The 14,957-nt window shown below is 42.5% G+C and overlaps 1 protein-coding gene across 1 annotated transcript; it reads right to left on the bottom strand.

The window, feature by feature from the left end:
• Positions 1-358: 358 nt before the first annotated feature.
• FAM240A (family with sequence similarity 240 member A) lies at positions 359-14,360 on the bottom strand. Its single transcript, XM_008971808.5, has 3 exons — positions 14,187-14,360; positions 9,551-9,696; positions 359-1,776 (listed from the first exon to the last, which is right to left on the bottom strand). The coding sequence occupies exons 1-3, from the start codon at positions 14,217-14,219 to the stop codon at positions 1,686-1,688; spliced, it is 270 nt and encodes an 89-aa protein (XP_008970056.1). The 5' UTR covers positions 14,220-14,360; the 3' UTR covers positions 359-1,685.
• Positions 14,361-14,957: the final 597 nt, after the last annotated feature.

The following is a 14,957-nucleotide window of genomic DNA, read 5'->3' as shown; positions in this document are numbered from 1 at the left end:
TTTATTAGTTGAATTGAATCCAAGATTGAATAAGAGACCATAGAGGGAGAGAGGGCTCTAAGCCCTGTTCCTTGGATCATATTAAGTGTGGAAGCTGGGGAAATACTCCCCCAGTCCTGCTTTCCTCTGGGAGGTTCCCATTGGCCTGATAAAGCCTAATGGGCTCCCTAGGGATGTGGATGGAAATACTTAATGCTGTATTAGGATACTTAGAAGACTGCAACGCCACACTCACCACTGGCAGAATTGGCCAGCCTGACTCTCTGCATCTCCTAGTAATGTTATGTCAAGCCAGGCTCCTATTGACTCCAATGGAATGGCACCATGTCTGAGAAGACAAAGAAGACACTCAGAGACAGTGAATGAGACATAGGGTTTATTGGGGGAACTTACATAGGGATGATCCAGTAGCAGTGGGCTGGACAAGAGAACCACTACTGTTTGTAAAAAGCACGCAGTTTATATAGCATTTTCACTTAGCACCCTCCACCTAGCAACCACCATCTAACCCAAAACAGAAGGCTTTGATCCCCTGTACAACCTATGTTCCAAAGGATGGCTGGGGGTTCAGGTGTCCTTCACAATTAAGGTATGAAACTCCTGGTTGGCCACTCCCAGATTCCTTAGCTTGGGACTCCGAACACACATTCTTCTTAGACCATAATGTCATTCTCAGTGTATTTGCTTAACTTATTATCTTGTTATTGCTGTCAGGTGCTTCTGCCATAAACAGTGCCTCTGTGTATAGTATATAAGGCCTTGCAGGTGCTGCTTACAGCCAGCAAGTACCCAGGACTTTATATCATTGCATCTCTTCTCCCTTCCCTTGGTTAAAATAATTGCCTCAGGCCCAGTTACAGTTTGCACTCTTGGAAGCATCAAACCCTGGTGCTTCTGAACTTGAGAGATGGCAAGGGAGTGACTGTACCATTTCAAAATCCAGAATCTGTGTGGTAAACACTCTGTGGAATGGCCAGATATGCTTTGGCTGGGCTGACAGAGAGCCAACCAGTGCAAACATGCAGAGATTAAAATAAAGCAATAAAATGAAGGCATGTGCATAGTGATGACAGGACAACCAAGTTTTATTAAAATTATTCTGATATTATTCTTGGTAAACATACTTTTGAAAAAGCTAATTAAATTTATGTGAAGAAAAAAGAATATTAGATCAATTTATTTTCAAATTGTACTTTGACTATTGATAATCTTTTTTAAATTTCTGCAGATAGGTGCATTTTTCTTCTCATAAAAAGAAAACAAGAATTCCATAAAGCTGTGTTTCCTAGGTGAAATGGTGGGGCAATACCACTGTGCAGTGTTTAAAGTTTGACCATGAAGGTTGAGGATTCCTCTTGGTGTGTTTAGAGTTTAAAATATTTGGATTTCAAAATTAGAAGATAATTATATAGAAGCAAGGAATGCTGCATGGAGCTTCCATATTAAATAAGCTATCTTTAGAGACATTTGGGATAATAACCTGGCGCCCATGCACAGAGGACTGACTTGGCCAATAACCGCCATCAAACACTGGGAAAGGATTTACAGGTAAGTCCTCTCCCAGGTGGGGAAACAATAGTGTGAGAGCTGATTGGTATAGCAAAGGGACTCAGGAATTTGCACTGACTTCTAGCAAAGTGACCTCAGTGTTTTGCATCTTCTTGTGTCAATGAAGCAGGAAGCTCTCAGCCAACATTTGTCCTCTTTTCAGTGTCCTCTGGATTGTTCCGCAGCCTCAGCTTTGTTTCCAGCCTCTGCTTCCATTCTTCTCTGAGCCTGAAAATAGAAACCAAACACACAGATGGAGCATTCATTTCCATGGCTCTTGGTTCAGGAGAGCTTTCTTCCTGTCCTCCCAGCCCCTGAAATTGCGTGTATGTGTTCAGGTTTTAAAAGGCATGCCGAAGACATGCAAGTTTAAATATATATATATATATATAATTTATTCATATTTATTTATTTATATAAGTAAGAGTAAACAGGCTCTCATTTTTGTTAGAAGTACTTAATCTTAATTCTCTGGATTTTCCTTTGAAAATATATTTGAAGTCAGGGAGAGTAAACCTGTCAGTCTAGACTTCTTTACACAGCAAACCTATCTTTCAACAGCAGAGGTGAAATAAAGATATTTTTAGACGTATGCAGACTGAAAGAAATCACCAGCAGACTGTCACTACATGACATGTTAAAGGAATTCCTTCAAACAGAAGGAAAGTGACACAAGATGGAAATCTGGATGTACACATGGAATGAAAAGCATCTGAAAAGCAATGATGTGGTTATATATTAATACTTTTTAAAACTACTTAAATAGCTTTAAAAATAGCCCACTGTGGTCAGGCACAGTGGCTCACTCCTGTAATCCCAGCACTTTGGGAGGCCAAGGCGGACAGATCACAAGGTCAGGAGTTCGAGACAAGCCTGGCCAATATGGTGAAACCCCGTCTCTACTAAAAGCACAAAAATTAGCTGATCATGGTGGCGGGTGCCTGCAGTTCCAGCTACTCGGAAGGCTGAGGCAGGAGAATTGCTTGAACCTGGGAGGAGGAGGTTGCAGTGAGCCGAGACTGTGCCACTGCACTTCAGCTTGGGTGACGGAGTAAGACTCTGTCTGAAAAAAAAAAAAAAAAATAGCCCACCATTGAAAGTAAAACTATTAATGATGTACTGTGGGGTTATAGCATATGTAGAAGTAAAGTTGTACTTTGTACAATAGCATAAAGGCCAAGAGGGGAGAAATGAGAATATACCATTTTAAGGTTCTTATGCTACACAAAAAGTGATAAAATATCACCTGAAGGCAGGCTGTGATAAGTTAAGGATGTGTATTATATATCCTAAAGCAACCACTAAACACAAAGAACAATAGTTAAATAGCCAACAGAAGAGATAACATGGAATCATAAAAAATACTCACTTGATCCAAAACAAGGCATAAAAAGAGAAAAAGGGAATAAACAACAGATGAGAGAAATAGAGGACACATAGCACGATGGTAGATTTAAAACAAATCATACCAATTAATGTTAATGGTGTAAACAACGCAATAAAAATGCAAAGACTGTCAAATTGGATTTTTAAAAGACAATATCCAAATATATACTGCTTATAAGAAATCCACTTTAAATATGAAGACAAAATAGGTTAAAAGTAAAAGGACGAAGAGATAGTCCATGCTAAACCTAATCAAAGAAGGCTGGTGTGGTTATATTAATATCAAAGTAGATTTCATAGCAAAAAATATTACCAAAGAGAAAGAGGGTCATTTTGTAATAAGGGGGTCAATTCATCAAGATGATATAACAATCTGAAACATTTATGTACCTAATAACAGAACTTCAAAATACATGAAGCAAAATGTGATAGAACTGCAAGGAGAAATAGACAAATCTGTATTTATAGCAGAGATTTCAATACCTGTCTTTCAATAATCAGTAAATGATAAAGATATAAAACACTTGAACAACACTATCAACCAACTTGATATAATCAATATTTATAGAATATTCTCCCTAACAACGGCAGAACACACATTCTTTTTCAAACATACATGGAATATTTACAAAGACAGAAAATATTCTGGGCTATAAAACAAGTCTCAATAAATTTAAAAGGGTTCAATATATTCCCTGTCTGCAATAATTAAATTAGACTTAATAACAGAAAGATATCTGGAAAGTCCCCTAAACATTTTGAAACTAAATAACAAATTCTAAATAACCCATAAATCAAAGAAACAACCATAAATTAAAATTTAAAAAAAGCAATTATAATAATATCAAAAATACAAAATAGAGGTAAATCTGACAAAAGATATATATGACTTATGTGCTGAAAACTGCAAACCATTGCTGAGAGATATTAAAACAGACCTAAATAAAGGGACGTATATATTGTGTTCATATATCAGATACTGTAAATATTATCAGGACGTCATTTCTCCCTAAATTTACCTACAGATTCAATTCCATCCCAATCAAACCAGCAGGCTGTTTTACATAACAGAAATTGACAAGTTGATTCCAAAATTCATATGAAAATGCAGATAACCTAGGATAACCAAAACAATTTTGAAAAAGTTGTAAGACTTACACCACCTGACTTCAAGAATTATTATAAACCTAAGTAATCAAAGCAGTGTGACATTGGGCCAATGGACAAATAGATCAATGGGACAGAAAAGGTCCAAAAACATTCCTACACATAGATGAGTTATTAATTTTCAACAAACGTGCAAAGACAATGTAGTGGAGAAAGGATAGTCTTTTCAGCAAATGGTGCTGGAACCACTGGATATGCAAAAAAAGTGAACTGCACGCTGTACCTCCCATTATATTAAAAATTAAGTCAAAAGATATTATTAATCTAAATGTAAAACTTAAATTCATAAGGCTTCTAGAAATAAAACAGAAGACAATCTTTGTGACCTTGGGATAGGCAGAGTCTTCTTAGATACAACAAAAGCAAAATCTGTAAAAGAAATTTTTCTCAGCTGGGCACGGTGGCTCACACCTGTAATCCCAGCACTTTGGGAGGCCGAGGCGGGCGGATCACGAGGTCAGAAGATTGAGACCATCCTGGCTAACACGGTGAAACCCCGTCTCTACTAAAAAATACAAAAAATTAGCTGGGCATGGTGGCGGGCGCCTGTAGTCCCAGTTACTTGGGAGGCTGAGGCAGGAGAATGGCGCCAACCTGGGAGATGGAGCTTGCAGTGGGCCAAGATCGAGCCACTGCACTGGGCGACAGAGTGAGACTCTGTCTCAAAAAAAAAGAAAAAAAAAGAAAAGAAAATTTTCTCATAAATTAGACTTGATCAAAATTGAGAACATATCTGCAAAAGAATAAACCCAAAGGAAATGAAAAGAAGACAATGATAAAGATGAGAGAAGAAACTAGTAAAATAGTTCTTATCTATTAAGGAGATATGGATATCAATTCAAAGAGTAAGAAAAAAATAGGAATACAGAAAAGGGAAATCATAAAGCACTCTAAGTAACTAAGATGGTAGAAACAAGCCAGTTACAATAAATGAAAAAGGACTAAACTCACCAATTTATACTAAAATATGTCGGATTAGAAAAACATCCAATCCAACTATGTAGTTTTTTTTTTTTTGAGAAGGAGGGGTCTCTGTTGCCCAGGCTGGATTGCAGTGGCACGATCATGGCTCACTGCAGCCTCGACCTCCCGAGGCTCAAGTGATCCTCCTATTTCAGCCCCACTGCCCCTTTCCCCCCCAGTAGCTGGGACTACAGGCTCGTGGTAGCATGCCTGGCCAATTTTTGTATTTTTCATAGGGACAGAGTTTTGCCATATTGCCCAGCCTGGTCTCAAACTCAAGTGTTCTACCTGCCTTGGATTCCCAGAGTGCTGGGATTACAGGCATGAGCCACCGTGCTCAGACAACTATATGCTGTTTAAAAAAGACACATCTAAATTATAAGGACAGAGATAAGTTGAAAATAAGAAAACGGAAAAAAGATATATAAGGCAAATGCTAATAAAAACAAGGTTGGTTTGGCTATATTAACAGACTTAATATAAAGTCTGTTAATACAGTTATAAAGTCTGTTGATAAAAAGATCTTCAAACAAAAAATCATCAGGGATAAAGTCACTGCCTAATAATAAAAAGGTTCACCTCACCGTGAAGATATTACACTTCTAAATATGCATGCACCTAATAAAGTAGCCTCAAAATACATACAGAAAAAATTAATGGAACTACTTGGATTGTGAAGAGGTGGTGAGGAAGAAGGGAAAGGGAATTGCACTCTTTTTTTTCAAGATAACGTTTTTTAGAAAACCTTTGTAGTAGAAGATTTCAAGCATACAAAAAAGTAGAGAAACTAGTAATCTAAGAACTCCCCTATAGCCACTCCCCAGCTTCCTCAGCTTAAGGCTGATCTTGTTTCCCGTATCTCCCTTCTCCTGCATGTTAAACAAAATAACTGCATTTAGCTATTTTGTCCTTAAATATAATAACTCCTTTAAAAAGAAACTACCTTGCCATTATCACACTTAAAAAATTAACCAGAGGTACTTGATATCATCAAATAAATATTCCATTGGTTCACAATTCTGATTGTCTTTTAATGTTGAACATTAGGTTGGTTGAATCAGGACCCGAATAAAGCGCACACATTCTTATTTGTTGCTATATCTTTTAGGATTTCTTTAATCTGGAAATTCTCCCTCATCTTTCCCCTTCCCTTGAAGTTTTTGTTTTCTTTTTTTGAAACCAGATTGTTTGTTCTGCAGAGTATGCACAGTTTGAATTTTGCTGACTGTATTCCTGTGTGACTCTAACCCATTCCTCTGTTTCCTGTATATGCTGTTAATTGGTGGCTAGCACTAGAAGTTTGATTAGATCCGGATTTTTTTTTTTTTGACAAAACTACATTACGGGTGATATAATGGACGGCCATCAAATCTGTCTGGTTATAGATCACTTTTTTTGATGTTAGCAGATACTAATGATCATTAGATCCAATTTACTTTCATTAGGTGTTGCCAAATGTCAATAGCTTCTTTCTACCAATCCCTTTTCACTTGTGTTTTGGAGCCTGGAGTCATGGGGGAGGGGCTCTGCAGCAGGAGCTGTAGTCCAGGAGAGATGAAGTCACTGCTAGAAAACAGGACCCAGGGCAGGAAGGGTGTGGGGAAGAAATAGGCAGACTTAGCCTCCAGTCCTCTCATCTCCTGTTGACAGAACCTAGCCAGAAGCTGAAGGACTGGTGATTCAAGGACTAGCATGGGAAGAGGGGTCAGCTGAGGGAGGAGAATTGATGGGGGTGGGGGTCAAAGGAGATCAGCCTGGCAAGGAAGCCAGGAATGGGAGTGAGTGCTGGGCCAAAGTAAGTAGGCAGCGAAGACCCATCCAAGAGCCAATTCCATGGTTTTCTTGGATCCAGTCAAGCATGCTTTTCTTGAGCACTTATTATATGTTCAGCACTGCAGTAGGGACTTTGGAGAATACACGAGCAATATATAAAAATGGTGGTTTCTCCATTCCACAAATAGGGCAAGCTGTTCCCTTGCCTCGGGGTGTTTGCACATGGCATTTCTTCTGCCTAGAATGCTCTTGTCCATTCTCCTACATTTGCCCAACTCTCTCTTCCCTGAGAGATGAGATTGGAGGGTGCCATGCTAGTTACCTGGAGGGCTGGACCTCAGAGTGCGGGCTGCCAACCAGCATGCCAACACATCTGCACAGCAGCTCAACAAGCTGCTGGTGCCCAAGGGCCAAGTGAACCAGCTCTGAAGCTGGGACCCCCAGAAGACTGCAGAAAGAAACGCTCAGATCCTGTAGTGGACAGGCGGGAGACGGCAGCATCTGTGTCACCTCCCTGACCAGTTCCAAAATGGGGGAGGTTTGTACACACCCCTGTGTGCATCAGTAGCCCAGGTGCTCCATCTGCTAATGAAAGAAGATCAAGTCTGCACTCCCTCTGCCCACACTCAAAGGGCAGTAACTCTCCAGCATCCCTCTTACTTCTCTTAGTGTCTGCTTCTCTATGATGAAAATAATGATGAGGACACTGAGACCCAGGGAGATTTGGTTGCTCACCCCAGGGACCCAAAAGCGTGAGCCCAGGCAACCAGCTGCAAAGTCTCTGCTGTTCACCACTATTCTGAGCTTGTTCCCACCCTTGCCCACTCTTGCAATTTTGTTTTCATCTTGTTTTTCTCCTCTAAGGAATGTCTTCCTTTGGCGTATTGCTGCTGCCATATTAGATCCTGGATTGTTAAATGGGAGTGCAGAAGAGGGAGGGGAACTAACATTCCATTTTGTGAAGGGACAACACAGAGTATTAATTAGAGCAGAGCCTCTGGAGCCTGGCTACCCAGAGTCAAATCAGAAGAGGGTGAGGAGAACAAATAAGCTAAAGTCTTCTGCCACCCTATCAACCAGAAAGTTTATCTTCTTGCATTCTTTTGTTATATGCATAGATAGATACTGCATATGTGTATGTGTGTGTGTGTGTGTATATATATATATATATATACATATATATATATATTTTTTTCTTTTTGAGACAGAGTTTTGCTCTTTTCACCCAGGCTGGAGTGCAATGGCAAGATCTCGGCTCACCACAACTTCTGCCTCCCGGGTTCAAGTGATTCTCCTGCCTCAGCCTCCCAAGTAGCTGGGATTACAGGCATGCACCACCACGCCTAGCTAATTTTGTATTTTTAGTAGAGATGGGGTTTCTCCTTGTTGGTCGGGCTGGTCTCAAACTCTCGACCTCAGGTGATCCGCCCACCTCAGCCTCCCAAAGTACTGGGATTACAGGCGTGAGTCACCGCACCCGGCCGCATGTATATATTTTTAATGTTTTAACAGCCTGCACAATTTGCTTCAGAGGCTATTTTGTTCACCCCTTGGCTTGTGCCTCTCTTGGAGCCTTTGGTTTCTGCATCTTCCTTGGGCCAATTTCACTTCACCTGAGGCCTTTTGCCTGCTCCCCAGGGAACCCACACATGGTACAGGACTCTGAGTGGCGTAGCCTGGGGGACGAAGATGGCAGGAACTGCAGAAATGACTGGCCACCCAAGTCAGCTTTCTATGCCCTACTTCTGTACTTCAGCAGGTGGGATGGTAGTCGGGAATAAGGCTGAGCAGGTCTCTACAAGTGGGAGACTGGGTTCCCCTCCAGGGCTCAGGAGAGGCTTTGGGAAGGCAGTAGTAAGTTTACCACCTGTGAATTAAGGCATGCCATCAGTCCAGTGGCCATGGAGTCATGGGCCCTGCTGTCTGGACAGCACACAAGGTCTCATACTCCCTTACCACACATAAGCCATGGCCTCGTCAGACAGCTGGCTGAGCTGTTCCCTTTGAGGGGATAGAGCTCAAAAGGGCGGTCCCTCCCTGCAGCCCATGATGACTTTCTGCAGTGTGTGTGTGAGGGCAGTGAGCCTGCACTGCTTCCACAGCAAGGTGACCCTCGTTTGCCCACGGGAGTCACTGCACTCCACTGCTCGGCAGACTCACTGGGCCAGAACAGGGATGCACACAAGGGGAGACCCCGCCTTCCCCTCCAGGAACCACGCAGGCCATCTTGTGTTTTCACCTAAATGGGCACTGAGAACTGGGCACTGCTTCCTTTGCTTGATTGCTTTTCACAGACATAGTGTTTGTACCCCCACCCCTGCCTCATTTAGTGTAACCTCATGTGCTAGAAGGTGACATGGTGACAGAGTGGAGAGAGTTTTCCAGTTCATAAAGATAAGAATTAAAGGAATGTAAGCATGGAAAATGAAAATAATTACCTCCTCTAAGATGCCCATCTGGCATTCTTCTGGGGAAATTAATTTTGCTCTTACAAAACAGACAAGATAATAATGACTTGAAAGTCAGTGAAAGCTCATCGACAGCCACAAAGGTACCACTGGTGCAGATGTTGACAGTGGGGCAATTGCGTGGGGGCTCAGGGAACTCTTAGTACCTTCTGCTCAATTTTGCTGTGAACCTAAAACTGTTCTAAATTATAAGATGTATTTTAAAAATTAATTAATTCTAAAAAGTAGACAAACAAGCCACATACTTTCTCAGTGCGCTTCTTCCCAGACGACGTTCCTCTGATTCTCGGTAGTAAGTCTGTTTGCCAATTTCCCTTTCCCAGAAACGCTTGAGATCATGGCAGGTGTTCCGGCAGAAGACCTCCCGACGGGTGTATTGATTGTTCATCCCCTAAAAAGGAAAATAGCCATACAAATAACCAAAAAACATATGAAGAAATGCTCAACATCACTCATCATCAGGGAAATGTAAATTAAAACCACAATGAGATACCTACCATCTTACTCCAATCCACCTTACTCCAATTTGACTGTTTAAAAGTCAAAAAACTAATAGGTGTTGGTGCAGATGCAGAGAAAAGAGAACACTTATATGCTGTTGGTAGGAATGTAAATTAGTACAACCTCTTTGGAAAACAGTATGGAGATTTCTCAAAGAACTGAGAGTAGATCTACCATTTGATCCAGCAATTCTGACTACTGGGTACCTACCCAAAGGAAAAGAAGTAATTATATAAAAAAGACACCTGAATGTGTTTGTTTATCACAGCACAATTCACAATTGCAAAGATATGGAGTCAAACTAAGTGCTCATTAACTTATGACTGGATCAAGAAAATGTTTTATGTGTGTGTGTGTGTGTGTGTGTGTGTGTGTGTAATGGAATACTACTCAGCCTAAAAAAGAACAAAATAATGTCTTTTGCAGCAACTCGGATGGAACTGAGGCCATTATCCTAATGAAGTAACTCTGGAATGGAAAACCAAATACTGCATATTCTCACTTATAAGTGGGAGCTAAGCCACGGGTTTATAAAGGCAAACAGAGTGGTATAATGGGCATTGGAGACTCAGAAGGAAAGAGGTTAGGGATAAAATGTCACTTATTGGGTGCCATGTACACTATTTGGGTGACAAGTGCACTAAAAGCCAAGACTTAAACACTATACAACTTATCCATGTAACCAAAACCCACTTGTACTCCTAAAGCTATTGAAATAAAAAAAATAGAAGCTGAACCCCCATAAACCATGATCCCTGAGACTCTGCAGGGTATAGGTATCCTGACCCTGCTGTTGACATGAGACAGACCTGGCCAGCCACAGGACCTCTGCAAGTGGGAGGACAATGGTGGCCTCAGTGCTTGCTGCTGGCTGGTTGTCAGGACACAGTGAGATGTGAGTGCAGACCTTCCACAAGCTGGCACCTGGCAAACGCCTCTGCCCTTCCTTCCTCCTCACAGAAGAATTGTTTCTCAACTTCCGGTAGCAGGAACATGCACCAGGAATTTTGTGCACCTAAGTCCATTTCGTTATCACAACATCCACATGAGATGGCCATGACCTTCTTCATCTTTTAGGTGAGATATTTGAGGAGTGACAGGCTTCAGACTTCTGAAAGTTTCCAGGCCCTTTACTAAAGGGGTTTATCAGAGAAAATGGTTCCAGTGCCTGACACCCCAGAGCAAGCTGCTTTGAGGTGTGTGTGTGTGTGTGTGCGTGCACACATGTGGGCTCTTGTGTGTGGAATTATACATATCAGACACTCAAAATGCTCACTTATTACATGCAGAAACTCTGCTTAACTTTCAGACCAGCTGAGTGGATATAGTAGAAAGCTCAAAAGCAGGGGCTGCAGATGTTCCTGTCTGCTGGTGGGAACCCCTGCAGAAGAGTGTGGGGAGATGGCAGCCTGGAGAAGCTGGCCTGGCATGCCCCAGAGAGGATTTGGACCTTATCCCAGGAAGGGCTTTCAGTGGGGAAATGGTGGGTCCAGACAGGCATTTTGCCAGATGTTCTGGGGGCAGAGACTGAAGAGGTGAGAGCAGATGCAGGGGGAGGAGGAACTGGGCTGCTGGAGGAGCCCAGAGCGATGCTGTGACCAGGGCGGGAGGGGCAAAGATGATGAAGAGTGGACAGATTCACAGGAAACTCTGTGTGGAAAATGAAGGAGAAGGGGTGTCAGTGGGTACTGCCCTGGCTGTGCCTGTGCACAGATGGGAAACGGAGGAGGAGGAGGGCTATGGGGAGTGGGCTCAGGTTGTGCTGGATGGATGGAGTTTGAGTTTTCTGGGTGCCGACCCCCAGGGGGAAGCACTGGAGGGGCGCCTGACACATGGGTCTGGAACTCAGCATAGAGGTCTGGGCCACAGCTCTCAGAAAGACAGACCGGGACAGTGGGGCAGGGTAGAAGGAGAAAGGGGTTTGAAGCCAGATGTTCACTCCAGACCTGTGTTTCCACTGCCTTGATGCACCGTCTGTTTGTCACGTGGGTTCTCCTGGCCTCAGTTTTCTCATCTTTAAAATTTCTCTGAAGACCGAGTTTGACCCTAAGTGTGAAAGTGTTCTGCAATTTATAAAGTTCTGAATAAATATAACTGATGAGCTTGGTCCTGGCCCACTCATTTTTCTGACTGTTGTCTGGCATAGGGATTCATTAGTCTGGCATAGGGACATCATTAGTCTGAGCTAATTAAATGTCATTGACAACCTTGAATAAGTGTGAATCTTTATTTACACACAATATTGAGTGTGTGGCTTCTTGGGTATATGACAGATTCATTTATCTCTATCCTTGGTCTGTTGGCCACCATTTAGGAAAGCTTGGGTGACAGTAGAAGTTCTTAAGTTGAACCATGTCCTATGTAGGGCCATGCCCAGAGGAGCACTGGGTAAGAGCGTTTGTCCTGTGTTCTTTCACTTCTGATACGTCAGAGATAAGCCTCACCATGCCCACTCGCTGGGAGGTGTCCCACATGTGTAAAATGGGAGATATATGTTTTTCTAAGAAATAGCAGAGCTCCCTTTGGGTTGAAGAGTGACATCCATCTCTACCTCCATCCGCATAACGTTATTTTACAAACTAACCAGCTGTGTGTGTGTGTTTTGCTGGAAAATGCTGCTGACACAATGGTGAAAACAAGTAAAATCTCTAAGAAAAAATGCATTTCACTTTTAAACAAACTACCTTGTCTTCTTAACTTGTTTTAGTCATTGTCCTCACTACGAGCAGAACTGTAGTGGCTACTATCACCAATTTTGTAGCTTCAAAGAAACACAATTAATGATAACTTTAGAAATACACTTTTAGGAAAAGATAAAAATAAGGCAGAAAGAGGGGATTAAATATATTTAGGCCGGGTGCAGTGGCTCACGCCTGTAATCCCAGCACTTTGGGAGGCTGAGGCTGGAGGATCACTTGATCCCAGTAGTTTGAGACCAGGCTGGGCAACATACAGAGATCCTGTCTCTATAAAAATAAAAAATAAAAAATTAGCTGGGCGTAGTGCTACGTGCCTGTGGTCCCAGCTACTCAGGAGGCTGAGGTAGGAAGATTGCTTGAGCCCAAGAGGTCAAGGCTAAAGTGAGCCATGTTTGTACCACTGCACTCCAGCCTGGGGGACAAAGCGAGACCCTGTCTAAAACAAACAAACAAAGAAACAAATATCTAATACCCCATCCTTCTTCACTCTAAACGGCTGACACTGGGATAAGACAGGGCCCCTCCTCAGGGGACTTCAGATAACAGGGAGTGAGGCACTGGCACTTCACGTGACAGGCACTGAAATGGGACACACAAGGAGGGTGCCCTGACCTGGCCGAGGGTTTGGGGCTCCTTCTAGGGGGAGGGACTTGCAGGATGAGCGGGCAGGAGCACCCAGGGTGCAGGAAGTGACCTGTGCAGAGACCTGCAGTGGAAATCTTGCAGAACAAAGAGTTGCAGAAACAGATTGGGGATTGGCTGAGGTCGAGTTGGGGGAGGGGACTGACGGCAAAGGAGCATGGGGGCACTCTTTAGGGTAATGGAAATGTTCTGTGTCTTGTTATTTATTTATTTATTTATTTATTTATTTATTTATTTATTTATTTAGAACGAGTTTCACTCTGTCACCCAGGCTGGATTGCAGTGGCACGATCTCAGCTCACTGCAACCTCCACCTCCTGGGTTCAAGCGATTCTCCTGCTTCAGCCTCCCCAGTATCTGGGATTACAGGTGCCTACTACCACGCCAGGCTAATTTTTGTATTTTTAGTAGAGACAGGGTTTCACCATGTTGGCCAGGCTGGTCTCAAACTCCTGACCTCAGGTGATCCATCCGCCTTGGTCTTCAAAAGTGCTGGGATTACAGGTGTGAGCCACTGTGCCCAGCCTGTGTCTTGTTTATAGTGTTGATTATATAGCAGTGTACAATTGCTAAAACTTACCAAACTCTACATTTTATATGAGTGAATTTCACTACACATAAGTTATTCCTCAGTAAACATAGGTAAAAAGCTTCTTCTGTCTTTGGACTAGAAGTTCAAGTTCCCTGGCTCTAACCTACTGGGAGACTGTTAGCATCTTGTCATTAGGGTTTAGCCCATTCCTTCACAGGTAACGTGTTTCCGTGAGTATTTGTGTTTCGGTTTCCTGGTGTCTACAATGAGGACAACTGCTCCTCCTAGTAGAAGTGTGATGAGGAGACTGTCCATAGTTGGAAAGCTCTTGATAAGTAAATAGCTCTATTCCTCTGTATCCCCTCTGCCCAAAACACCATCTAATCTTGTACTTGAGAGAATTCGTGCTGCTGCGTCCAGTGAATCAGCACCAACTTGGACAAACCATAACCTCCATAACCATTAGGAATTTTACTTCACAAAATCAACAAATTAATTAACACTTACAGAGAACAACCGCATGAAGGGATGTGAAGACATCGATTCAGTCGAACCAAATGTGTCGCACTTGACCGCCTGTGAGGCATCTGTGCTGCCCCGGGAGCCAATTCACGTTCAGCAAATCAACAAGAACAAAGGAACATTTGTCCCTCGCAAGCCTTAACGCTGTGCCAGCAATTTGATTTCCCAAGTCTCAGTTACCCAGAGTATTAAACTCAAATTGAGAAATCTGAGAGTTGCTTTTTTAAAAGAGGCTTTTGGCTTACACTGAGCGTGCTTGTGGCTCTTGGCTAGGGAGGTTCAATGCACACCAGCTGACTGTGCACACTGCTCATGTACCTCTTGCCTATTCAACACCTCCTGAGAGCAAGTATTCCATGATTATTTTTCACATATCCAAAAGTATGTTTAACCGCCTTTTACATTTTTCTTTATGATTGGGGCTTGAAATAGAACAGAAGGGTTCCAGTTCCAAGTAAGATGGAGGAAGCATACCCTAACCTGTCCCTCCAAAGAATGCAGCCTGGACAGAATGTGTGGCGCAGCTGTTTCAGGACTCTGAAAAGTAAACAGCAGCAGGTAGATTAGAGGAAAAACCCCAGAATTCCAATTACCATTGAACAGTGCTAAATTTTCTATTTTTACTCTGGTATCCCCAGTTTAGACTCAAGGCAACCCAGAAGTGGGAACAAGGGTAGAAAGAGCTCTGAGAAGTCCTCTGGTTCCAGGGAGAAAGGGAATTGGAACTCTCACACATTGCTGGCAGGACTGCAGAAT

The sequence above is a fragment of the Pan paniscus genome, chromosome 2, assembly GCF_029289425.2.
Source record: "Pan paniscus chromosome 2, NHGRI_mPanPan1-v2.0_pri, whole genome shotgun sequence".
In the NCBI taxonomy this organism is placed as follows: domain Eukaryota; kingdom Metazoa; phylum Chordata; class Mammalia; order Primates; family Hominidae; genus Pan; species Pan paniscus.
The sequence above is the reverse complement of the archived record's forward strand: the minus strand, read 5'-3'. Positions and strand labels throughout refer to the sequence as shown.